The sequence below is a fragment of the Chinchilla lanigera genome, unplaced genomic scaffold (genome assembly GCF_000276665.1).
Source record: "Chinchilla lanigera isolate Chin_1 unplaced genomic scaffold, ChiLan1.0 scaffold00026, whole genome shotgun sequence".
Classification (NCBI taxonomy): Eukaryota; Metazoa; Chordata; class Mammalia; order Rodentia; family Chinchillidae; genus Chinchilla; species Chinchilla lanigera.
Window position 1 is genome coordinate 9512178 of NW_004955427.1, and position 27488 is coordinate 9539665.

General features: G+C 33.0%; 1 protein-coding gene across 7 annotated transcripts in view; it reads left to right on the forward strand.

The window, feature by feature from the left end:
* Dzip3 (DAZ interacting zinc finger protein 3) overlaps positions 1–27488 on the forward strand; it is a 90288-nt gene that overhangs the window by 30982 nt on the left and 31818 nt on the right. For 4 of the 7 annotated variants that reach the window (XR_001234381.1, XM_013515123.1, XM_013515125.1 and 1 more), the window contains exons 8-19: positions 1542–1669; positions 4705–4819; positions 7730–7849; positions 9097–9198; positions 10432–10524; positions 11252–11304; positions 16074–16150; positions 17782–18399; positions 20982–21014; positions 22627–22796; positions 23577–23621; positions 26367–26392. Coding sequence is in view for 6 of the 7 variants with exons in the window: in XM_013515123.1 (XP_013370577.1) it covers positions 1542–1669; positions 4705–4819; positions 7730–7849; positions 9097–9198; positions 10432–10524; positions 11252–11304; positions 16074–16150; positions 17782–18399; positions 20982–21014; positions 22627–22796; positions 23577–23621; positions 26367–26392 (1580 nt within the window). In the remaining variant the exon portion in view is untranslated. Of the gene's footprint in view, positions 1–1541; positions 1670–4704; positions 4820–7729; positions 7850–9096; positions 9199–10431; positions 10525–11251; positions 11305–16073; positions 16151–17781; positions 18400–20981; positions 21015–22626; positions 22797–23576; positions 23622–26366; positions 26393–27488 lie in introns of those variants that run through there. The other 3 variants (XM_013515126.1, XM_005386361.2, XM_013515127.1) reach the window with 3 other exon arrangements.

Sequence of the window (27488 nt, forward strand, 5' to 3'; positions counted from 1 at the left end):
GGGGTTTTTGCCCATTATAAATCTGAATGCATACATTGACTTCATATTAGCAAATTCAAATGTTGATTTAAAAGAAAACTTTTCTAGAACATTAAAACCATGGACTTTTCTGTATTTACAATGTAATTATGTCAAAGATTATATTGTTAAACTAAAAATGCATAGGAACATCTTGATGTTAGCTTATAGATTCAATTATTTTAAATCTATCATTATTCATTTCCTAAGTGCTTATCATATGTATAAAATACATAAAACTTTTTCTCTTATGTATTTTAATTCATTTTCTGCTGAAGAGTAGTCTCTCTGGTCTTAATCTTACCCTTTTTGCAAAATATGAGTAGTACCTTAATTTTTTTTCCAAATAAAGTGAAGTGCAAATAAAAATCTAGTAGCTAGTAGAAAATTTCTAGTTTCTTTCAAGTTTAGCATTTTAATTCTTTTTCTGATATTTCCTGTTTTCTTCTTTTCTTTGCAACCTTGATATTTCTTTACTTTTTCTGTTTCCAGATCTATACCCTTTACTTGGATTCATACATTAAATGTGTAATTATGACTTGTTAGATGCAGTGGATTTATAAGCACTGACACTGAGAACATTTCTATTTTAAGTAATTTCATGCAATATGTTATTATTTAATTTGATATACTTGAAAATATTTTTAAACAAGGTCATCTAGATTTTCATTTTTTTCAGAGAAACCAAAGCCATTATTCATGTTTTATTATGACTGAAGCATCTATTACAGTTGATATGGATTTTTACTTCTGCATTGCTTATGATAGAGATTTGCTTCCCTCAAAGAGACTATGTCTGTAGTCAAGAAGCCATTCCTTAGCTGGGTTCAGTGGTACGCACTTGTAATCAGCACCCTGGAAGACTGAGGCAAGAGGATCTCAAGGTTGAGCCCAGCCTCTGAAATTTACCAACATAATGTGACTCTGTCTTAAAATTTTACAAAGTACTGGAGGTATAGTTACATTTTACTGTGTAAAGGCCCTGGATTCAATGTATAATACCAAAAACTTTAAAGAAGCCACTTACTTCCTATTTGAAAAATTAGGAAGACTTATGCTGCAATTAGAAAAAATTGAAAAAATTGAAAACAGTTACAAAGAATTGTTCTCTAATCATTTTAGAAAGCCCCTATTTTGCCAGGTAATATTTGTCTCTTTTATATATAAAAATATTACAATATTTTTTCACTTTCAATGTTGCTGTTGCACATTTGTTTATCAATAAATATTTTAGGCACTAAGTAGATTATGTGTATTCTTTCTTTCCTTTTTTTTTTTTTTGGTACTAGGACTTGAACTCAGGACCTTGCACTTGCCAGGCAGGCACTTGTGCTGCTGACTATATCCCAGCCCCTAAGTAGATTATGTAATCACAAACAGAGATACTAGGATTAGAGATGTAAAAAAATGACGAGATGACTATATCACTCTTAAAGTTGCCCTAATGTTTTCAGTTTGGGAAATCATTTTTTACTGAAAAAAAAAATTTTTTTCACATCAACCAAACCTAGTTTATGTTACTGCAGGATTATGCAGAAGCTGAGAATAAATTCCTGGTGATGAAGATGGTGATCCAAGAAAATGAAATCTGTGAAAACTTCATGTCTTTAGTCTATTTTGGACGTGGTTTACTTCGATGCGCTCAGAAGAGGTAAGAATTTCAATTAATAGGTAGATCTTTAGTGCTACATTTCAGCATTGTAAAATGAGAATAAAATGTAACCGTATATAAGGGATCATGACATTTATGCCCACAGGCTGTTTTGTTCTTTTTTATCTTTTCCCATAGATAATTTCTTTAATATACTTGAAGATATTAAGTAGCAAACTTAATAGGCCATGCCAATAAGAGGCAGCCTATCTTTGGGGATTTAGCTCAGTGGCAAAGTGCCTGCCTGGCAAGCACAAGGTCATGAGTTCAATTCCTGATACTGGAAGAAAAGACCAAAAAAAAAAAAAGACCAGTCTGAACTACATGGGGAGACTCTGTCTCAAGAGGCAGCCTATCTTTGACATTATGAACATAAGTTTTGGAGTCTGATAGGCCTAGATCCACATACATTATCTTCCCCTTAACCTATAAAAATTAATGTTGTTAACCATTATGTTTTTAATCTCTGAAATGGAGTTAATAGTAGTTTTCACCTCATAAGGATGTTATAGATGATTAACAGTGACTGGGACACAAAATATGTAGTATTTAATAAGTGAATGATGGTTTTAATTTTTAATACTGTCATCAGTGACTTAGGGTAGTTTTTTAAAGTATAAGTTTGCATATATAAAGTTGAAATGGTCCAAATGCTGAGCTTAAGAAATATTGGGTATTTTGTATTTTAAAATGGCGAACTTGTACAGAAGAACCTATATAGATTATCTATTTACTTTCTAAATGGAGATCCTTAGGCTTTGTAGCATTATTCATTCATTTTATTTACTGAACATCTATCAACGTCTATCACGGAAACTGTGCTAGGTGATGGGCAGTAGTTCTTATACTCATATAGCAGACAATATGGTGAAGGAGATAGACTTTAATAAAATATTCATTCATAAAATAGTCAGTTATGCAATGTAAGTGCTAAAGATGTGTAAGGGAGTACATAGTGAACAATGGAGGCCTTTATTGGAGCTCCAGTCTGGATTTAAGAATCAGAAATCTCCCTCAGTAAATACTGATTTAGTTTGATGTGTGAGATAAATTAGGGTTTACTTGAGCAAACCCCTATGAATTATTACTGCTGGGCCAAATTAGACCTAAAAGTGTCACTTGCATGACAGTTTTCTATTTTGTTTGCTCATATCCTATCTCTGTGGCATGCCTTTCTCCACTAAGATATTTAAAAGTCTTCCCATTTGCTAGGTCTGATTAACATGGTGCCATCCGCTTAGTGGGCTAATGTTATGCTTTACAGAAGGTAAAGATAGTCAGAATCTCTTCAATCTATATTGTGACAGAGTAGGAGAATTCACATAGCATAAGACAAGACAAAGAATGTGTGCTGCTGTCCTTCCTTACAACTGCTTTTATAGTTTTTTATACAAATGACTTTTTATTCTCTTTACTTACATGCATTGGAAAGAATTCATTTTCCAATCACTGACGCTAGAAAACTCAGTTATATGGTAGCATCCTTATTTTCATCCCTGTCCTCTAGAGGACAGCCCATTACTGAGATTCTCAGCCACTGGTGCCCTTCTTGCTCGGTATTGCTTCTGTACTGACAAATGAGGTACCCTGTAAACCTCCCCAGGGATGTTGTCTCCATTGTCTAACGATGGGGTCTATGTTGTTTGTTCTTCATGGTGCTGGGGATTGAACTCTGGGCCTCATGTATGCACTCTCATTACTGCGCCACATTGCAGCCCAGTTTCCATGTTCTTATGTGGTAAGTCCATTCTAGCGTTCTTACCTGTGTGAGTCTGCTGACTGATTTTTACTCTGCCAAGCAATTTCCAGCATTTTTACCCCACTTAGTACAAGCCAATATTTTATCCAAGTTTTTAGGAACCTTTTTGGCAGCTTGTTAAGACTGGCTTCATGGGTCTTTTCTAGGAAAGTATATCTTGAATTCTGTAAGAGTTGTTCCCTATTAGTATAACTTCACTCTCCGGCTTTGTCTTTGCCCATTCATTTATACTGTTAATACTCCCGTGCGTGTTTCTGCCTGTATATGCAAGTAGGTTCTGCAGTTCTTATAGTGAACAGTTGTTTTCCTGGGCAGGGACTCTGTTTTTCTATTTGGATCCTCTTTTTCCTGAACCTGAACATACATTTCTAAGGGCTGTTACGGGGCAGAGAAAGGTAATGAGGAGGAAGGGCATCTTCTTCTAATATATGCATCTCTGATAGTATTTTTATGTAGTCTCTACTTGATGAGAAGCAGTTCTCATGCAGCAAAGAAGAGGTCTTTGTGCGGCAGATAGTGCAGGGAGAGTTTAAACTCTCAGTGTTTCTAACTACCTTCACTTAAATGTCCTCATTTTAGCTCTCTGAGTTCACTTATCTCTCTCAGAGTCCTGATTATAGCATAGTAGTCCTGTTGAGGCTGTACATTTGGCTTCCTTTGAAGTGTTCAACACTTGTAACTAAATCCTGGGCTTTAGTTCAGCATATGCTGCCCTTATGTCTGGAGGAGATGAGAATTCTTTAAATGTTACATAGACACCTTCTAGCTTTTACACTGGTAGTAATAGTGTGAGTCGGTAGTAACAATCAGTGGAGGCAGTAGATTTGCTCTCATTTGTAAATTGCTCCACTTAATGATTACATCTGTCCTTATTTAGAGCACAGATTATTTTTATGAATATAGGAGATGAGGTTCTCTTTAAATACTGCCACACAGGCCACCTGGTTTTCATAGTGTGTCCTGAATCAATAGTTGGCTGACATATGCTTGTCATTCTCTTTCTTCAAAGCCTCCAAGTCAGTTAACAGAAGCCAACCAACTCAACCATTCCTTTAACTATAATGGCCCCCATACTGTTCAGCCTTGAACTACCACATACTCTATTGCCTCCCCTCCACCTGTAGTTCATCCTAATCTACCACAGGTGAGAGTCCTAGAATTTATATTTGTATAGCATGCTCTACTTAGCACAAAAAGGGTTACTTCTTACCCCATTGGTAAGCTATACATGGCTAGAGTACCCCTCAGACTAACCTTATTTTAAAATGCCTTACAGATATAATGGAGGATTGCTAGAATTTCATAAAAGCTTACAAGAAATAGGAGATATAAATGATCCTTGGTTTGACATAGATCCTATAGAAGATGAAGATTTACCAACAGCTTTTAAAGTAAGAAATAACATTTTATCTGTGACTAATCAGAATTAACTTTGATTAAGTATTATTTAAACCAGCTAAATGATATTCTGTAGGAAATACATTCTGTTATTGGAAGTTAGCTCTTCATAGAAAAAAATTGGAGCTTTTATTACCTAGAGTGCAATGTATCATTCAGGAAGTAAGAAAAGTGTGGTAATTAGCAAGGTGAGACGATTAATATCCATGCTAGTCTAGTTCTTTGCATAGTTAGAGGCAAATGTAATAGTTAATTGTGTTTTTAAAAATTATATTTACCATTATTTTATTATTAATTTATAAAGCACTAAATGCTTTGTTCATAAAACTTGGCAAAAAATGCCCAAAGATAAAAGTAAAATTTACATATAATTTTTCAGATGGAGAAGCTACTATCAGTCTTCTTTTTCGTTTTTGTTTCTTTTCTCATCTCTTTTCTTTTCTTGCTTTTTTTCCTCATCATCTCATTATAATGAATTTTTACGGGTGGCATTGTGAAGCAAGTATTTACCTACTTGTAAAGTTCCTACAACATATTTCTACATGACTTCTCAGGAAAATTGTACCAGTTTACGTTATTAAGACAATGTAAGAGTGTCATTTTCCCATTCCTCTTGGTGTTCATTATCTTTTGGGTAAATTTTATTCAAAGCTTTGTAGGTCACTTTAATTTGTTTAGTATGAACATACCTCTACCAGGTTGTTCATGGTTAATGTTTGACATCTTTTTAAACTTTTACTTTAAGCCTTGTGGATCTTTATATTTTAGCTGACTTGTAGAACAAAACCATTCCTCAAAATAAAGAGGGATATTTCATAAAAATATAAAATTTAATTATTCTAGGCTATGACAACACAAAATGTATACAGCTCTCATAGCAGATCCTCAAATTATGATAAAATTGACAAAGCTGAGAGAAATTAAAAATTCCTGATTACAGTGGAATAATTTTGATGTACTCAATAATAAATAGACTCTACTGATCTTGTTAGCACTGTCAAGATAATCATATGATTTTAACTTTGAGTTACTATACTTTTTTATGTATTGAACTTCTGTACATGTCTAAAGCAATCCCTATGTGGCCTTTTTATTCTTATTTGTCTTCCTTTTAAAATATTCTTCTCTATTATCTCAGCACTTACAGTGAATGTTTATTTTTCAAAATATGCAGTTTTCCAAAAATGTTTTTTAAAGGATTTAAGAATTACATTTCCGCTGTGTCATCTCTAATTCCTAGAGGTAATTCCAACTCTTCCGAACATCTTTCTTTGTTCATTTACCTGTTTTTTTTTAAAAAGCTACTGCTATTTTAATATTCTTCTTACTTTAGGTATTATCTTGAATTTCCATTTAATACAGATACACCTTTTTACACCTGTATGTGCACACACACACATACGCACACAGTTATTCTCATATTTTATCAGTAGATTAAATTCTTATTCAATTGACCTCACCCTGGAAGCTCTCATTATTTTTCTCTTGTATGGAACACTATGTGTCTTAAAGTTCAAGTTTTCTTCTTTTTAGCTTAACTTTCTTATATTAGTGGTGCAACTACTCCAGCAGCTTCCCATAAAAGAGAACTTGCTTGAGATGTTAATTTTTCTGTAAACTTTTAAGTATCAGAATAATTTGCCTTTGTCATACTGCATTTATATCTTGCCTGGGCATAGAGTTGTAAGTTGAAAATAATTTCTAAAAGTACTTTTGATATCTTTTGTCTTGCCACATTTATTATTTGAGAAAATCAGATGTTACTGTGATTCTCAAAACTTTACATGTGATTTGTTTTCTATATTTCTATTTTTGTTCTAAGAGTTTTAAAGGAAAATCCTTTGTACCCCCAGTGTTAAAAACTTATTTTTTATTCTGGTATATTTTCTTGATCTATGTGCTTACTACTTCTTAATTTTTTCTTTTCTTTTTTAAGTGCTTATTATCAGATTATTTGCATACTAGACTGATTCTCTAGTGTTGTTTCTTTCATTTTTTATCTTTTTATTTGTTCTATCTTCTGACAGATTTTCTCAACCTTTTCTACGTGTGGCTGATACACATAAAATAATCTATAGAAGATTATTTGTTACATCATATACCTTTAAAGTATTAAAAAACAATCCTATTGGAAATCTAATACAATCTTTCTAAGAAAAAGTATTAAAGATTTTGTGTAATCACCTATCCTAGACCTTATTATGTGTTTCATCAATATTTGAGCAGCATTTTAAATATGAAATTAAATTACAAGTTATAACTATTGGCATTGGAATGGGTACAAGAAATGGGAGAATGGGGCTGGAAAAAAAAATGAAAATATAATATGTACATGTACCAACTCTACACAAGTAAGGTAAACATTATATTCTGTAAACATGTATTAACGAAACATTTTTAAAAATAAAATTAAAAAAAGGAAATGCATTTCTATCCTGTACCTTTGCTTGTTATTGCAGTGAATGACATGTTGTACTGCTATAGCAGTTCAACTGCCAACATATTATCCTAGGAGCTGATTCTGGTGTGTGTGTGTGTCTGTGTGTGTGTCTGTGTGTGTGTGTGCACGCGTGTATGTATAATCAAGTAATTCTTGATAAGAAAATGCCAAGTGTTATGGTATAGGTTAGGATAGTGAAGTATTATTTCAAACATATACATCTCTCCTTTCTTTGTGTTTGTATCATTCAGTCAGAAATTTAGTATTTCTAAGTTAGAGACTTGCTATGTATTGGTTACTATGAACGAGGGAAATGTATTTTATTACTGTTTTTTAAAAAGTGTAGGTTCTTCAGAAGGGGATATAGTATGGACATACTACTTATGATAAACATTAGAAATATTATTGTCTTAATTTATAATTACTAATTCATGAAAAATTCTTTTTTACTTTTAAAATCTAGGATCTCCTCAATAATTTTATCAAGACAACTGAAAGTAATATAATGAAACAGACCATTTGTAGTTATCTAGATTGTGAGCGATCTTGTGAAGCTGACATTTTAAAGAACACGAATTATAAGGTACTATAATTACCAATTAATTATTTTTTAAATGTGATTATAAAATTAAAAGTAGTTAATTTAATTATAGTGCCTCTACCATTGAGAAGTTGACTATCTCCTAGATATATTCTGAGTCAATGAAAGAATGATTTGGTTTTGGTAAGGTTTTTGTAACATGTACTTCAAAACTTATGACTCTTATACCTGTAATGATATGGTGAAAATAATCTAAAATGTGTATATAGTCAGAAATATTAGAGGTAGTGAATAGTAAGTAGCTTTCACTGAAAAGATAGGTTGTTACTCTTCATTAGTTATCTAAGTGATTATTGTCTCTTCTATGGGTCTTTGTGAGTGGGTCATGGAGCAAGACAGGAGGGAGGGCTTTAGATCAGTTTTGACTTGAAGAAATCCCATAATTAGAGTACTTTTAGGAAATCTCTATGGATCAGTCAGCATAAGACTGTGAAATCACCAGGTGGAATGAGATATGATCATCGGTACAAATTAGACCCCATTTTAAGCGATAATTGAACCTCACTTGCAAGGCATAATGTATGCCGTGGCTAGGGAAGGTGGAGAGAGACAGCCAAGTTCTATTCATTAGGATGGGAGGACTGGTAAGTTGACACAGTGAGGTGCAGTGGTCAGGGCCAGGCAAGTTCTGTTTGGTTTAGATGACCTGGTAAGGTGGTCCTAAGCCTTCCCAGGAAGGATGTAGGATTCCAGTCAAATAAATGGTTGCAGCAGAAAGTCCTAGGTATGCAGTTTAGAGTTTCATAATCTAAGCAGAATTCCTATTAAAAGGAAATGGGTCTTTTAGCCAGGATGTTTACAGTAGGAAATACAAAAAGGTCTGTATCCTGAGGTAACACAGTAGCTCAAGTGCTGTTTCCAAGGGAACAAGTAGGAGTCGTGGGTGGTGAGTGACAGGCAATTCAAGGTTAATGGTGTGGAGTTGGAACTGGAGGAAAAGAGGAACATAACAATGAAGACGAAGAGGAGTGGAGCACATATTCCTCCGCAGATACCACGGGTTTAGTTTCTACTGTTTCGTTGTGAAATCACTGCTTCCTTTTTGTACAGCATCATAATTTTTCAGTTTTTAAGATGTAGAGTTCTTTGGTGAGCATAATCTCTGCTGGTAAATTTTGAATGCTGTATAAAACTCTTCAGTACTAATTTTAAAAATGATTTGAGTTGACATTTTTCTGTACCCACATTGCTGTTTCCATTATAAACAGTTTACTTTCCTCCCCCAAAAGGGTTTTTTTCAGTTAATGTGCAGTAAAAGTTGCTGTGTTTATTTCCACAAAATGTGCTGGAAAAAATTCAAGAATTTAAAATATCCAGGTGAAAATGATCAGGTATTATATTTGCTTTTCTTTCTTAAACTTCACTGTAGCATTTCTTCCTCTTTTCTCTTTATGTCCTCATCTTTTTCATTTCTTTCTATTCACATTTTCTTTTTCTTCTTTTTTCTTTCTCAGTTCTCTCTGATACTTATCTCCTCACCGATATCACTCACCATCATCATTTATTAAACAGCTATTGCAGAGGGTATTTTGCTAATTGCTTAACTTGGTAATTTCTGTCAAGTTGTTCTATTCCCTTAGAAGTTAATCCTCAAGGACAGATATATTGTTGGGTATGTCCCCACGAAAGATACAGCATCAAAGAGTCGAATTGCTTAATAAAAACACAGAAGGAATAGTTACATCATTTTAAGAATTATTTTTATTTTAGGGGTGAGAATAAGGAAAAACTTCCATTCCCATATTTGGATTTGTTCATATTGTAGTAGTTATATGCTAAATTGAGCTCTTTACCACTGAAAGTGAAGTGGAAATCTAAAGCCCAGTTCTATATTAATTAATATTTAGTAAGCTAATTATGATAAGTTGAGTCTATTACTTTTGGTTCTGTAAGGTTTACATTGTACAAAAACAGAAAAACTTTAGAAATCAATTGTGATTTAGTAGAAAGATCATTGCTAGAGCTGGGCTCAAGTTCAGATTAAGCCACTTAGTAATTTTATTACATTTAACTTGTAATTTAATTACTGAGTCTAATTTTTTCTCTTCTAAAGTAAGGATAAGATAAACCTTTACAGATTTATCTATTATAGTGAGCTAGCACTGTAAACTGTAAAAACAATCATATAAGGAATTATTATTCATTTTTTAAAATGCTATGAAATCCTTTATAGTTTCTTTTATTGTTTTGGCAATGAATGTCAATCATCTTTAGAAGAAGAAATAAAAAAAACATAAGTAATTTAACTACAGCAAAATCAGAACCAGAGAATATAACTTCTGTCTTTTTTGAATCCTCAAGTATCAGGTCTCAATATGTTTGCTTAATTAGTACACTTACTTAAATTTATTTTTCATGGAGCAACAAATATATTTTAGGTTTTAATGTAGATCCTTAAAGATTTTGAACTAGGAGTGATCAGAGAAGACAGTGAAGTCATATCCACTTGATACAGGATGTGGACAGTCTTTGAACAGCTAACTGTTTAGTTAGAGCTTTCATTTTACCGTTTGTGCATTAGTGAATTGTCTGTTTTTATTTTTTTTTTCTGTTAATAACTTTAGAGTTTTAGTGGGAAAAAGTGTCTGAAGGAAGGATGCACAGGTGACATGGTAAGGATGCTGCAGTGTGATGTACCTGGAATTGTTAAAATTCTGGTGAGTATCTTTTTCCTGCTTTTCCTGTTTACCTTCACTGGAAGTGTTTTTGACTTAAAACACTTGAAAAGCATAATAATAGGGTCCTAGCCATGTATTCTTTGATGGTGACTAACTCCTCTGCCTTTTCTATTCCTACGATTTATGAAAAGTCTTTAAGAATGAGAAAATTTAAAAATAGAAACACAGAGAAAGAATTAAATTTTCCCTGAGCGTACTGCTGAGATTATCACAAACCAAGGATTATTATTTAGTTCTGTGCCACCTAAGGTTAAAAATAATTTTAGACTTTCTGAACCTATTTTAGTCTATAAATATCTTTCTATGAATATATCTATAGATACAATACCTGTTATCTAGGTACTATTGAAGGCAGAAAAGATCTTACAGTACTTTATAATAGTAAAATTACACAATTTTATAATAAAGAGGTACCATGTTGAATTTTCAAATTACAATAAACCAAAATTATAAGTAGAAATGAATCTCACTTTATTCTATTTTTGTATTTCAAGTTTGACATTGAAATCTTAGAGTGGTGTAAAGTAGAACAGCTTTTTAAGGGCGCTCTGCTTTGTTTTAAAAAGATTTTATGTTACTAACCATTCTGTTTTGTTTTATATTCACAATGGCTTTATTATTTGTTTTTTTCACATGTTAAGGCTAAAAAGCTAACGTTAAAGGATGTTAGAAATTTACTGTAGGGCTTTTTTTTCATTACTTGCAGTTTGAAGTTGTGAGAAAGGATGAATATATAACCATTGAAAACTTAGGAGCAAGGTAAGCTTGAATAAAATAACTGTGTTACTATTTCATGAATGTGTGTGTATTTTTAAGTTGCCCTTCGAACACTATTACATTCTATGGAATTATTAGACGTATGAAAACTCATATTGCATCTCCTGTTATTTGTTTTCCTCTCCTTTCTCACTAAAAAGAACATTTATATTTTAAAGCAAAGAACCAAAACCATGTGGGTATTTTTCTCTTGTGTGTAAAAATTATCCTTTCTTAAAAACGTAGCATACTTTTATTAAAGTTATTAAGTTAGATTTTTATGAAGACTTCGTCTTATCCTTCAGAGTTTATTCAGATCTCTAACCTTAATTCACAATGGAAATCTTTCTGTTGTTTAGATGAGAAAACTTTAGTGATAAGTCGTGCACACACAGAGAGACAGATTTTAAGCTAGGAATTCAGAGATATATGGAGTGTTGCAATTAAAATTAAAAATTTCAATGTAAGAAGTTCTTGTAACCTACTGATTTTCTTTTTCTTCTATTTAAAGTATAAATATGTACAATTTTCAGTCTACACAAGGATAGTGTATGAATATCTAAGGTCTCAGTTTTCCCTTACATGTTAATGAAATCCAAATTTGTATGTAGCACAGACCTCTCTATTAAAACTTTGACCTGTACATCTTTCTGCATCCTCAGTATCCCTACCTTTTATTTTTCACAGATAATTCAGCATGTCCAAACCTGAACCTTGGATCTTTCTCTGCAACACTGCCCTATAACAACCTTTTCTGTCTTACCAGCCCCCTTTACTAAACTGAGATTATCATTATTTCTTATTTGAAATTATGAAATAGCTTCTTGACACATCTGTTTATAGCCTTGCATTTCTCTAGTCTTCCTGTTTACATAGCTATCAGTAGAACTTTTCTTAAATAAAAACTGAAATATATCACTTCCGTGCTTGAAAATTTGTCCTAAGTTTCACACTGCTCTCAAAATTGAGATTCCTTGCCTTCACTCCTCAGTCATCTTGAAACCCACTGAATTTAATGGTGTCATCTCTTGCTCTGACCGTGTGCTGAGCTTCTTTCAGTTATATATGCTACACCACCGATACTAAGCTTCTTCGAATTTCTTCATTGTGTCATCTCATAAAATCTCCAGATTCTTAGCTGGAAGTTAGTTACTTCCCATTTACTATTTTACAGGCCTTGCATGAAACACTGCTCCTTTGCTTTTTCTTAGTCAAAACATCAGGAAAGCCTTACTTCGATGAAAGTAGATGTTTCTATCATGTATTCGTCTTAGTTCTGTGAAAACATTTTCTAACTTTATTATACTTTCTGGGCTGTCTTTTTCATTTTGCTGTAATCTGCATGAGGACAAGAGCTTTATTTTGCATGTAGCAAAATGCCTGGCACATAGCTGTTACTCAGTAAATACATGGCAGCTGTAGAGATTCTGAATTTCATTGTTCTCCAATGTAATGTACGATTTACTTTTGTTTTAATCAGTAGTTAACTTGGCTGAATGTGAATTGTAAACTCTATTTTTAGGGGTGGTAGCTCCAGCCTCAATCCAGAGCTTTTGTCTGTAGCTACCTATTTTTTAATCTGCATCACAGTTGTGTGGTTCAGTGTTCAGTCAGAAATGAAGCTGAGAACTTGGGGCTTTCTTTTCTCCTTTCCCTTCTAGGATTCCCCATCTCTCCAGCGGTCATAACTTCTACCTCTTCAATTTTTTTACTTCTTCAGCCAAACAGGCCTTAGATCTTCGTGACATCATCATTTTTATTCCTGATACTGGCAGTTTGTATTTTTTCTTTCCATTCTTATTAGGGATTTATTCATTTTTGCTGCTCTTACTAAAGAATCTTTTTTAAAAATCTCACTGGTTTTCTGTTTTTCATTTGTAATTCCATTGACTTCTGCTCTTTGTCATTTCCGTTTCCACTTGCTTTGCATAGCTCCTCAGCCTTTTGGGTAAGATCAAGTGCACTTGCTTTGCATTTAATTTGCTATTTTGAAGATAAATGCTCTTAGCTTTGGTCTGAAATCTGTTCTTTATAAACTGATTTCTCATGAGTTACTGTTTTAAATGTATACCATACATTTTGTTATATAAAAATTTATTTTTATAAAATTCAAAGTATTTTCTTAGTTGGTGTGCGTGCCTGCGTGCGTGCATGTATATGTGTGTGTGTATACCCAGGGTTACTTGGAATTGTGTTGCTGAACTGCCAAATGTTTATGGATATTTTAGCTGTTTTCTCACATATTTACTCCTAATTTAATTCCTGTGACTACACACAATGTATTTTTCTGGTACTACAATCATTTATAATTTGTCAGAGTTTGCTATATTATGCAGAGTATTTTATATTTTGATGAATAATCTTTTGAAAAGACTCTATATTCTACTTTTGTGTGGAGTGTTCTACATACTGCACAAAATTAGTTGGTAATCATGTTTCGGTGTCCTATATCAGTACTAATTTTCTGTTTACTTTTTCTCTCAGTGACTGAGAGGGAAGTGCTAAAATCTGGTACACTGTCTATATTTTGTCTTTGTCCATTACCTGCTTGTGTATTTTGAAACTGTTTTACTAGATACTGTGTACATTTAGGATTATCTTTTTTTCTTAATGAATTGACCCTTATATCTTTATGTAACATTCATATTGCCCCTAATAATATTCCTCTGTCAAGTATCTCTCTGATATTAATATAGCAACTGTACTTTACATTTTTTAGCTAGCTTTTTTTTCTCAAGTTTATATTTTTCACTGGTACGTGTTTGCAGTAATAGTGATCACATCCTCATGGGAGCTGGCACATGTACATCATATCTCAATTCTCTTTTCATCCTCTTCTCCCTCCCTCCCCGTTATCTCCATCTTTTGCTTTCATTCCTGTTTGCAAAAGATTGGTCTCCCTACTGCCCATTATCTGTCTTTTATTTTGATCTTAATTTATGTTTTGCATTTCTCATATAAGAGAAGCAGGGTGATAATTAAGCTTATTTATTTCACTTAGCACTATTATCTCAAGGTGCACCCACTTCCTATAAATGATTCGAGTTTATTTTTCTTTATGGCAAAATAATACTCCATTGTATATAAACAGAACATTTTCCTTATCCCTTTGTCTGGTGATGGGCATATAAGCTGCTTCTAAGATTTAGCTTTTAATAAATTGTGTGGCTATAAACATGGGCATATATGTATCACTGTAATATGATGTCTTTAACCCTCTGGGGAAGATAGTTAGAATGGAAATTCCTGGTCAAATAGAATTTTTAGTATTTTTTAGGAATCTCCATACTGATTTTTATAGTAGTTGTCCTAGTTTATATCCCCACCAACAATGTAAAGAGTTTCTTTTACTCTGCAGCCTTGCTAGTATTTGTTAATATTTGATTTATTGATGATAGCCATTCTTTCTGGAGTAAAATGGAATTTAGGATTATTTTAATTTGCATTTCTTTAATGGTTAGAAACATTGAACATTTTTTCATATACTTTTTGGCCATTTATACTTCATATTTGAAGATTTTCTCTGACATTAATATAGCCAATGCAGTTTACATTTTTAAAATCAGCATATTTTTTATTAGTATTTTGCACTATATATTCTTTTGCATACTTCAATTTAGTGTATTTAAAGTGTGGTTTTTGTAGATAGCATATATCTTGCTTTTTCTTGTATCTAATTTGATAATCTTTGCCTTTAAATTGAGGGTTTTATTCTATATAACTTTTCTATTAATTATTTATGTGGTTAAATTTAGATCTACTGCCTTCTTGTTTTTTATCTATTTTTTGGCTTATTTCTAATTGTAGGCTGTAACAATAGTGCTACAAGGAGCGGTGTTACACATATCCACAGGATAATTTGTACAGAACTTTTTTCAGAATGTATACGTAGAATTAGAATTGTTAATCCATTTATTGCATGTTTTTAACTTTACTAAATTTTGCCAAACATTTTTGCGCAGTTGTTTGACCAATGTACACTTTGTATCAGCAGTCTAGCAAAATTTGTTTTACGTAGCCGATACTTTATATTGTTAGAATTTGTATTATTTCCAATGCTGTGAGTGATTGGCAGTGTAATAGTGGTGTTGGAGATAAGATCAGTTAATAATAACAAATAACTGCGGCCACCACCAAAATTCCTGGCCTCAGTAAGCTTCCATACTAGTGTAGTTACGTTTTTTTGTGGGTGTGTTCCATGAGAGAGTTGATTTCAAAGCCAAGTTACAAGGTTTTCTTTTCATCCATTTAATGGTAAGGTTTACCTAGTCCTAGTCTATTTAATAAATTTCATTACCTCTTCCTTCTGTTTTCCAATTGTTTTTATGGTTAGTATACCAGTTTCTTTATTTTTTAAAAACATTTGGCATAGAGTAAGTTGGATTTTCTGAAGTGTAATTATTGCCCCAAAAATGTGCATTAAGGGAGAAGTAAAAGAGATCCAGGTTTGCTACGTTTTGTGTTTTTCTAAATAATACAAATCATTATTTTTGTTGTTGTCCTGTGACCACACAGCCATCTTGTAAGTAAGATTTTCATGTGATTCTTTATGTGAAATCTAGCAGTACTCCTTAAATATTCATTCCAGTGAAAGTGACAGTATGGGGTTGCCATTGTTGGTGTTTTTATTTTTATTTTTTCATTTTTCTTCTTTGCTTTTGAATTATCTCCAGGATGAGAAGAAAATATTGATTTATCCATGTTTGTACCACAAATCTTGACTTATTTCTGGTATTAGTTCACTGTAACTTAAGTTTTTTTCCTATTTGCAGTTATAAGAAGTTGATGTCTCTGAAAATAGCTGATACTGATATAAGACCGAAGATCGGTTTAAAATTTAATACAAAAGGTATTATTTTATTTGTGTATGAGTCCTGTTGACAATTATGTTAACATGTTTTATATTCCTTGTGGTGCCAGGCCATTAACAATCATGTTATCATCTCATGTCTGTCGTGCACTAAACTCAAATTTACATCATTAAGTAACACTTGCCCTAGGCTTGATCTTACAGACAGGTGTGTGTGGATCTCATATTCCTTCAGCAGCCTATGGAGAGAGGTACTTTAGGTATGGTTCATAGGTGTGACTACACAGTAAGATTTGCCCAGCGGAGGGGTCCTTCAGTCTCCCTGCCCTCACTGCATTCCCTTTTAATAGAGCAAGCATTGAGCAGCCTACTATGCCAGAAATGAAAATTTGAGACTTGAAAAGAAGTGATCTGAACTTAGGTGCCAGCTTCTTACACATGTGCTAGGAAATGCTAGGAAATGCCTGGAGACATGACAGGCCCTCATTCCCATGGAAGAATAGTTTGGTGACAGTCCTTGTTAGGGGGAATGGGTATCCCTAATGCCAGCCAGCCTATATTTGGTAAACTAGACAAAGCTTGAGTCATTTGGTTTTTAATTTTGTTCACCTCCACAATGTACATCCATTATGTTAAGCAAAAGTATCAATGAAAAATCTCTAAAACGCAAGATCATGCAAGGTAAAATAGTAAAAATTGCATGTTATGATAAACACATTTTAATATCCATACAAATACCAAATGCTACCATATAAAATATTCTTACTATTGTCTAGCTCTCCTCAGTCTACTTTCCTCTTCTGGAAGTACTTTGGTATTGGGGAAAACATCAAATAGTTTAATTTCATGCCTTATTTCATTTCATTGATGAAATACATACTTAATCATTAAATTCATTGGAGGGGGTAAGGAAGGAGGGTTATTTGAGGTTATTATCTCAAACTCTGAATATATATTGAATCATATGGCTGTTTTGTTAACATATAGGTGCCAGTTCAGTGAGTCTGGAGTGGGGCCTGATATTTCTAACAGTTCCAAAGGGTATGTTGAGACCATTGCTCTATAGCCCACTCCTTGAGTAGTAAGGCATTAGATCACTTTATGTTTTTTGACATATGGTAGCCATTAGCCATATGTAGCCATTTAAGCTGAAATTAATTTAAATGAGATAAAATTCAACAAAGAGCTCATCAGTCAGACAAGCAACATTTCCAATATTCAGGGAGTAGTGGACAGTGTAAATATAAAACATTTTTGTCACAGAAAGTTCTGTTGGATAGTACTGATTAAGATAAAATGTGATTGTTTTAAGTAAATTATAATAAAACATTGGCAGTTACATTCTTGACAAATTTTGGCTTAGACTTTGATGCCATTTGGTTGCCAAAGCTCATCTACTTGAACAGAACCTTGGATGGTTGAAAGGCTTCTGATGGAAAATAGTCTTTGTAGTATTTTTGCTTGGGAATATACTGTTTTGGTTTAGGTATTTTGGCAGCTAAGCAGAAAAGAGCATGCTTATTGAGCATTAGGTGTGGCAAAGCACTGTACTGTACTTCGTCGTTTTGGAATAATTCCTGTCCTACAGGATCTTAGAATGTAATGCAAGAGACCACATAGAAAAAGAGCATTAATGTGGAATATCTTGACTTCTCAAAATTCATTTTCAGATGAAATGCCTATCTTCAAACTTGATTATAATTATTTCTATCATCTGCTTCATATAATTATTATTTCTGGTACTGATATTGTCCGGCAAATATTTGATGAGGCTATGCCACCCCCTCTTTTGAAAAAAGAGCTTCTCATCCACAAGAATGTACTGGAATCCTACTACAACCATCTTTGGACCAATCACCCTTTGGGTGGATCATGGCATCTGCTTTATCCCCCAAACAAGGAATTACCACAGTCCAAACAGTTTGACTTATGCCTCCTATTAGCTCTCATAAAACATTTGAATGTATTCCCTGCACCCAGAAAAGGCTGGAATATAGAACCTCCATCTTCTGACCTCTCTAAGTCTGCAGACATTTTGAGACTGTGCAAATACAGGGATATCCTCCTTAGTGAAATTTTGATGAATGGTCTCACAGAGTTACAATTCAATTCAATTTGGAAAAAAGTTTCAGATATTCTTCTGCGTCTTGGGATGAAGCAAGAAGATATTGACAAAGTGAAGGAGAATCCCATTGAGAATATTTCCCTTGATTACCATCAGCTATCCGTCTACCTAGGCATACCAGTACCAGAAATCATCCAAAGGATGCTATCCTGCTATCAACAAGGTACGAAATAATTCTTTACTTCAGCCAGTACATCTTTATTGAGTGTCGGTTCTGTGCCTGTTCCGTGTACAATGTAGTTGGCAGGGAATTCAGTGAACTCCCTTTCTTGGGGGAGGATAGACTTAGCAAGAAGGTAAATAGAAATTATAGTGCTAGAGATGTTTCAGGAGTACTTGGGAAATCCTAGCTTAAAGAGGTCTGAGAAACCTTTAAACACAGTATTTAAGGAATTCTTGCTGAAATGGAGATTAGCCAAGTGGAGAAGATGAAGAAAGATGCTTCAGAAAGAAACAAGAGCAAAGATATACAAACAAAAATATATTACAGTGCAGGGAACTAAAAATTTTGGCATCGATGAAACTAGAGTTCACAGATAAAATACATTCAAGAGGATTTCTTTTATCCTGTTGAGAAGTTTGTATTTTCTCAAAGGAATTGTTAAGAGATTTTTAAATAGAAGAATTTTATCACTTTTCCAAAAGTAAATGCCTAAAACCGTGAAACACAGGTACTTTGTGTGTTTAAGGATGTCTTTATAAATACAATAGGTGTGTATTTCTTTCTCTTTTTAGCCGAATTTTGGTGTTAACTTGGCTTTGTTGTTGTTGCTTGTGTGGTTGCTTAGATTTTTTGAGACAGCTTCTTGTATGTAGTCCAGGCTGACCTGGATGGAACTCAGAGTCCTTCCAACTCCGCTTCTGCAACGCTGGGATTACAGGTGTACACTACTTTCCCTGCTAGTGTTGATGTTTAGTTTAAAACTTTACCAACTAGTTTGTTTGTAGGTGAATAACATACCAGACCGCACACATGGACATGTCTGAGTTCACCAGTGGCCATTCCCAGATGTGTCTATTGATCCGTAAAGGACTCCAGACTTCTGTGGAATACTAAGACTGCTTTCAGTTCTCTTGGGAAGCAGAGTTTAAGGCCTGTCAGCATCACTGAAACTCTTATGCTATTCTAGGTGACTGTTTTTGGTCATGAGTTTACACTGATGCTATTTAAAATAGTACAATTTTCCCAAGTTTCTAGTCATTATCAAACTGGTCTGGACTTTCTTCAAAGGTAATTGTCTTGCCTCATTCTCTATTCTTTTACCAAGGTTCTGGGCTACTTTTGTTTTCTTGCTTAATCTTTGAGAGACTTTTTTTGAGTATCAAAGAGATGCCAACATTGATGATATGAGAAAGTTAGGTAAGAACCCTTGACTCATAAATTTTTACTAACTGTATTTCTAAAAATATATTTACACTATTATGAGTTTAAGTGACAAAAAGTTATGAAGACAAGGTGTTATTCTAGAAAGATTTGAGCACTTATTCAGGGCTTTTTAAGCAATTTTTATTTGCATAGTCCAGGGAGCTTATTGATTGAGTCCATAATTGAGTCCATAATAGAGACTTTCTTAGTATTTTTATCTCTTTCCTGTTATTAAAAGTGCAATATATATATATATATATATATATATCCAATTATTTGATTAACATCACTAAATATCCATAGAGATTATGTTTTCTTATCGTTCAGTCTTTAGAACCTAACACAGCATATCATAGATACCTAATAAATATTAATAGGCAAGGAAATGTGCTTCATAACTGACTGTTATTTCTTGATGAATTCAGACCAAAAAGTAAGAATTCACTGCTTGGTTTAATGTGCTTGTGCTCTGGGTTTTATCTATTATGAACTATTGAAATTTTTTCATTACTAGAAATTGAACCCAGGGGTATTGTACCACTGAGCTCCTTTTTTTTTTTTTTTTCCCCCCCTCCGGTACCAGGAACCGAACTCACGACCTTGCGCTTGCCAGGCAGGCGCTTTTGCCACTGAGCTAAATCCCCAGCCCCTAATTTTTGAAACAGGTTCTCTCCAAGTTTCCCAGGTGTTCTCATGCCTCAGCCAGTGCTGGGAATATAGGCATGAGTCAGCATACCTGCCTTGAGCTATTAAACTTTTGTCTACTTTCTTTTATCATGGATTGTATCTTACTTACTTTTCTCATTGCTGAAACAAACTACCGAACACCCAAAGTTAAGGGAGGAGAGGTATTTTAGCACACAGTTTGTAGAGGTTTCAGTTTGTAGTTGGCTGGCTCCAAGGCAGGGGGGCCTGGCAGATGGGCATTACAGAGGAGAAACAGTTCATGGCAGGCAGAAGGCAGCACAACAGTTCACAAGCCAGAATAAATAGCAGCTTCTCTTTGCCCCTTTTGTCTTCTCTCTAGGCTACATGGCTTAGGGTGAGTGCCAGACCGAGCAGTGGACTGATTTAGTAGTCACACACCCTTGATCTCAGTACAACACACTCTAAATCCAGCCAGCTCTGAAAAGCACTCCCCATGACTTCATGAGGCTTTGGCAGAACATCAAGACACAAGCCACAGCAGCCTGTAAATTATGTTATAATTGAAAGATTGCACCTTGTCTAAACTGCATTGATGAACAAAATTTGTTGTTTATAATTACTTATAAAATAAATTGGTACTGTTTAAAAATACGGCTTTTCTTAAACCAAATCAGACATTCATTGGTTGAATTTGTAACTGTACATCTCAACTTTTTCTTTGTATACTGCAGGAATTGCTCTACAGTCAATAACAGGCAGTCAATGTAAGTACCTTTAAAAACAAAATGCTTGAGTCATTTTGTAACTTGGTATACCTAAGGAATATCGATGGTATCCTAAGGGATATCGACTGAGACTCATACTTGGTCAGATAAACTACATGATAAATTACACCTGTTTGTTAAAAGCTTGGAAAGGCATGTGGTCAGATTACTACTGGTGTGAATCTACTATGAGCCGACTTTGCCTGGGTCATTTAGCTCTTCCTGATCCTTATGTTTCAGATTTATATCTCAAGATAATACTAGTTACAGAGTTAGTAGGGTCAGTTCAAAACTTAAAGACTTTGTACTATTTAGATTCTGTCTGAGGGCTAGAATGTCTAATGTGTAGAGTCTACTTAAGATACCAGTAGGGTAACATAGTATTTAGTACATATATGACCCAGGTTTACCTATGGTTGATGATCTAGCTTTTTTATTCCAGCAGGAGAAAGTGTCTACCTGCTTCCTTTACCTGTTCATATGTCCTATTTAGCATGTAAAGGTTTATCTGGCTAACAGTCTGTTCTTTGTAGCCATACCTTTTTGTTAGGTGTGAGTTGCCATTTTTAAAAAATTGCCAATGATTGATTGACTGATTGATTGAGATGGGGTCTTACTGTGTTGCCCAGGCTGGCCTTAAACTCCCCAGCCTGCAAGATTCTCTTGCCTCAGCCTTCCTAGTAGCTGGGACTACTGGTGTATACCACCAAATCTTGCTTTTTAATTTCCACTTACATGCTTTTTAAATGGTAATTTATATTTCATAGTTAAAATTACTCTTAAGGAAACCACACCATGAGTTTGGAGTTAATTGTTGGACCATCCATGATGATATTTTGAGACAGGGGTATTATCTCTGGGGTGTTATCAAGAAGTATAGTGTTCAAGAAGTTATATAATTGAGAGCTGGTGACTTTCTTAAGAAAAAAAGAAAAAAGTTGTTTTGGCTTCTCCTGATCTTTGTTTCAGATTTATATCCTAAAATAGTACTAGTTACATGGTTAATGTCAATTCTCAAAAGCTTAGTATTTAGAATCAATTTAAGTCCTACAGTATCTAATACCAAAGTCTACTTAAGGTACCAGTAGGGAACCATGGTATTTTGGTTCATGTTAATTGGTTCCAAGCTAGTATATTTACTTATTATTTAGTCATTGATAAATAACCATTGCATTTTCATCTAGTACTTGGAAAGAATAATATATATGTGTATATATATATATATATATATATATATAGAGAGAGAGAGAGAGAGAGAAAAAGAGAGAGAGAGAGAGAGAGAGAGAAAAAGAGAGAGAGAGAGAGAGGGAGCTCTTCCTGATCTATAAATGTCACATGTCTACTTACCTTTCGTAAGTAGACTCTAGATATTAGACAATCTAGCACTCAGACAGAATTTAAATAGTATGAAGTTTTTGAAGTTTTGACATTGACCCTACTAACTCTGTAACTAGTGTTATCTTGAGATATAAATCTGAAACATGAAGATCAGGAAGATGTATATATATATATATATATATATATATATATATATGCAAACATTTTTATACTTGTGATAAGAGTCTGAAATTTCTTGCATGTAGATTTTGAGTGTTTTATCTTTAATGCTTAGGTATTGAAATAGAAGAGTTACAGAATGAGGAAGAAGACCTAAGTCCACCCCTTATGGAATACAATATAAATGTGAAGTCAAACTCTGAAATAGAGTTAGCAGAAATGAATAAAGATGGAGCCTCCATACCCAGTGAATCTTCAACAGAATCTGTTAAAGATCTTCAAGAAGTATAAGCTTTCATTATTATTTGAATTTCAAAAACTTATTCTAGGCCTTTAGTTGTTGCATACACTGCATTAAAACACCTCAGATGACCTTAACTAATCCTTATGACAGAGCTCTCCCAGAATTTGAATTGGAATAGTTATTTCTTCACTGTTTTCTTCCATGGTCTTTCCTGCCCTAACCGTTTATTTTGCCAACATATATTGAACACTTATTATGAATAAGACACTATGCTCAGTTTCTGAGACTATGTCTTCATCCTAATGGAAGTAGATGTGGGAGGGTAGTAGAAAGAAAATGTAATAAAAAATAGAGTAGTGAGAAAGAGAAAACTGGGACATTTCATTGCCGCTTGTATAGAGGTAGAATGTAAATCATTTGCTATGGAATCTCCACATTTCTTACACATAAGTGGCAACAGTTACTGTAAAGTCACTCATTTCTTCTTAGGCTTAATCTTTCCTGGACATGAAAATGTCATTCTTTCAAAACTTTCTTCCTCCTTTGTACTCATGTGCATGTTTATAAGTGAACACCCTTCAGCTTTTTCCTTAGCCTACTTATTGACAGTATTGCTAATCCTTCATATGTCTGGTTTTTTAAAGGCAGAAAACCAAGGTTAAAATAAAAATAAAAATTAATTTTTCATAAATCTAAAAGGAAATATGATCTATGATTCCATAAGGCACAAGATATCAGTAGTTAGAAGAAACATTTTACAAAACAACCCATTATAAAGCTTGAATTACTTATTAATAAATAATTTATTTCTTATCTACTAGGCAAAAAGTAAATCAAAGAAAAAGAAAAAAATGAAGAATAAAAAGGTAAGAGTATACATAAATATAATGGAACGATATCTGATTATAAACACTTGAGTTTAATCATGTACTCATTGTTAAAACTTAAATTTCTCTAGATAGACACAAAGTACGAATGATTGAATAGCTTAATTGAATATATGATTATAGTCTCTTTATTATATCTTGAGTGGTTTAAATATGATCTCTATATTATAATATAGTTTCTATATTATATCCCAGTTTGTATATTTGAATATACAAATAAGTGGACTGAATTAGTCACTTAGAAATTTCATTAAGTTTTGCATACCATTGTCATTTTGAAAATGCTTTTCATTGTTTTAATAACAGCTTCTTTTTGTCAGATCTCTCCTATGTTCAGAAACATTTTTTAAAACCTTAACAAATCTTCATTTTCTTCATGTCTGAAGGTCTTCCATCAATACACTACTGTACCAAAGAATGGTACAGATAGATGCTTCTTTCATTGCTTCTTCCTCAGTATTTGCGAGTTGCAAAACAAACAAGTCATTTTTAAGAGGATAATTTTATCAGAAAGTCTCCTGGTTGCTCAGAGAAATACAAGGGAAAATGAACGACTTTTTAAAATGAAGCCTGTGGCTAAATGTTATGCTATACAAAGTGTAGAAAAAATGTTAAATTTCTAGTCTGAAACATATATAAATGTTATCTCTCATAAGTAAATCAAATTATATTGATTATATGAAATTTAGATATCTCTTATATTATAAACTAAGTGATTGTAGTTTGCCCACCTATAATCTGATGAGAACATGTTATTAGTCATTTGGAAGAGCATACAAATTTTAAGCCTTAATGAAATGATAAAATCAAATTTTCAAAATACTTACTGAGATCAAAACAAAATAAAGATAATTTATTCTCTAATCTGGTAAAATCAATATCATCATTTTTCCTAACCATCATTTATTATCACTTATTTCACTCAAAATTTATTTGAAAATTGCATTTTATATTTAAAGACATGATTTTTTAAATAGTTCTTACCCAATAAAAATATAATGTAGTTTATTAGAATTAGTGATTTGTTTTATTTTTGCCGCAATATTAGTAATTTCCAGGTCTGAACACTGCATTCAGTTTGCCAAGTAAATTCATGGCTCTCAAATTACAAAGCTAAGTTCTAAAGACATATACTGTGTCTCTTCCTTACCTCCAAAAGATTAAAATAAGGTAATGCCCAAATTCTTAATCTTCATTAAATGGAACTGTCAAATTGACATTTAACAGAAAACAATACAACTAAAAATCAGTGTAAACAACACTCAAAAATCTATACCTACTAATATTATAATATCTAAGACCTTTTTGTTTTTTGAACATTCTACGATTTTTTCCATTGTGTTCTCGTTAATTATTTTTTGTAATATATATACCTAACAGTAATCCTAAAAATACCTATCAGGGAATCTGGAAGAATATGAAGAAAAAGTAAAATTTATATAGCGAATAGAAGGGATAGTATAGATAGCTTTTAAATCATATATATAGAGAGACTATATATCTACTCTATATATTCCCTTTCTTCAGTGAGGTATTTAGTATTTATTTAGCTTCTAATATGTCCAAATTATAAGTAACCTATTTGGAGTTAATTAGATCCTTCTGTCTCCCACCCAGAATTAAAGTGGGCAAAAGAATAGAAGGCTCTTGCAATGAATCCCTAGGGAAAAAAGAAAGAAAGAAACAAAATGGGAAACAAATCCAGCTCTTCCGTCTGGGTGCCATCTCAACAAGGGAGAAGTCACAGAGATGCTTTTAAGAGAGGTTGCTATGGATTGGCATAAAGTTATCATGGGAAGAGCTAATGTGGAGTTTGAGAAATAATCATGTCTATGAGATATGTTCATTATAAGTACCCAAAGTTCTTTTCAAGTCAGGTATTCAAGTACACTGGAACCAGTGTAGGAGTTGGTGATTCTAAGTCATCAAATCAAATTAGTCCTGAGCATTGAACATGTCAGTGACCTGAAACATAAAAATCTTACTGCTAAGAAAAGAAACATAAATTTGTATTTGTAGCAATTTCTTACTGTGGAGGAAACCCTGAAGTTTCTTGTAGCCAAGAGATGGTAAAAATTAATATGTTATTAATTTAATACGTTTTGTCATTGATATTATCTTTACTTTGTATATTGCTTCTGTAGTTTTACTTTAATGAGCATAAAATTTAGGGATTTTAAAGATTTCCTTCCAATTATGATTGTGACACTTCTTTTCAAAATGTAAAGGTCTTAATTTATTAGTCCAATTTTTATTTACATTGGAGTTTCTACAGATTTTTCTAGTTAGTGTAGGACTAAGTAGGAATTATACATACTCTGTCCCAAGGCTTACCAGTAGGTACAAACTTAACCCAATATCCACCTTTATTATCTGAATCAGTGATTTTCAAGTTACATGTCATGACTCAGTAGTAGATTATAAAATCAATTTAGTAGGTCACAAATGCCATTCAAAAAAGGAAGTACAATAAGTGGGAATAAAAAATACTACAGCCTCAGTTCATCACGTGCAATATGGGTATCTCGTGGAATTCTTATTTCAGCTTTCTGCTCGTAATTAAAGATATTTAAGTAAATAGATGTATAATATTATGATATGAAAGATATTTCTTTTTTGGTTGTGATAAAAATGTTTTAGAAACTGACCTAAAAATACAGACATACCACTATGCTGTGTTGATATAGTTAACATAATTAACATATTCTTGGTGCTATTTTTCAGAGTAAGGACTCAAAAGAAGAAAAGGTGTAAGTATTAGTTTAATTGTTAAGGTTTTTTTTAGTATTTTTAAAGTATGCTTTTCAATAATATAGTCTTCTTTTGGGAAGTGTTCTCACTAAGAAAAGGTAGTTCTTTGTCTTAATAAGTTGCTGCAATTTTAGAACATTGCAAAAAGTTAAATTATTTCTTTTGAAAGAATAGTCTCTTACCATTTTTTTCTATGCAGATATTCAAGTTATCTAATGCTCAGTGCTTCCCTTGAAGGATTAAGTTGAGTTCTTTTCTACCCAATGTTATGTTGGCCAAATCTAGATAGAAACTTAACTCTCAAGCATGATTCACTGTTATTTCCCAGTAACTCCTTTTACAAAAGAGTTCAGATTTTTAAAAATCTCAGTTCTTGACAGTGAAATAGAAATGATTTAACATCAAAAGAGCACTGTAAGGTATATTGTCCAGCCATGACTGATGACAGTATATTAAACAACGAAAACAGGAGGCAGTCTAGGGGCGGTATCATTCCCACTGGAAGTCAGTAACTGAGTGTTAGTGACTTTAGAGAATTCCAAGTACATGAATTAAAATGACAGCAAGAATGTACTTTTTAACTTTAAAGCTGTCATTTGTGGTAGATCATGGATAAAATAGTTCATCAATCAAAATGTGTTTTCACTTCTTTTGACAAAAGGTTGAATCATTGGAGCAGTCATTTTTCTCCCATCAGACTGTATCTACATGCCATATAATACTGAAAGTGTCATTTGTAGTTTTGATCATTTTGCTTACGTTATACATCCAAATTTGGAAGATGATCAAACCAGCCAGAAAGCTTTTTTTTTAAATGAGAATTTTCAGATACATGCAAAATTAAAGAGAATAGTATGTGTATAATAGTATATATGCCTATCATCCCAATTTAATAATTGTCACTGCACTGAACATTTGTTTTATATTTCTCTAGTATTTTGTTCTTTAAGTATTTTCAACTCCAAACCTCACTGTAATTTCATCTTTTTTTTTTTTTTATTTTATTTTAAGGATAAAAGGAGGGAAACATTAACAGACATACAACATTTTACAACATATCACAAGCACAATACAGACAATACAGAGTTACAAACA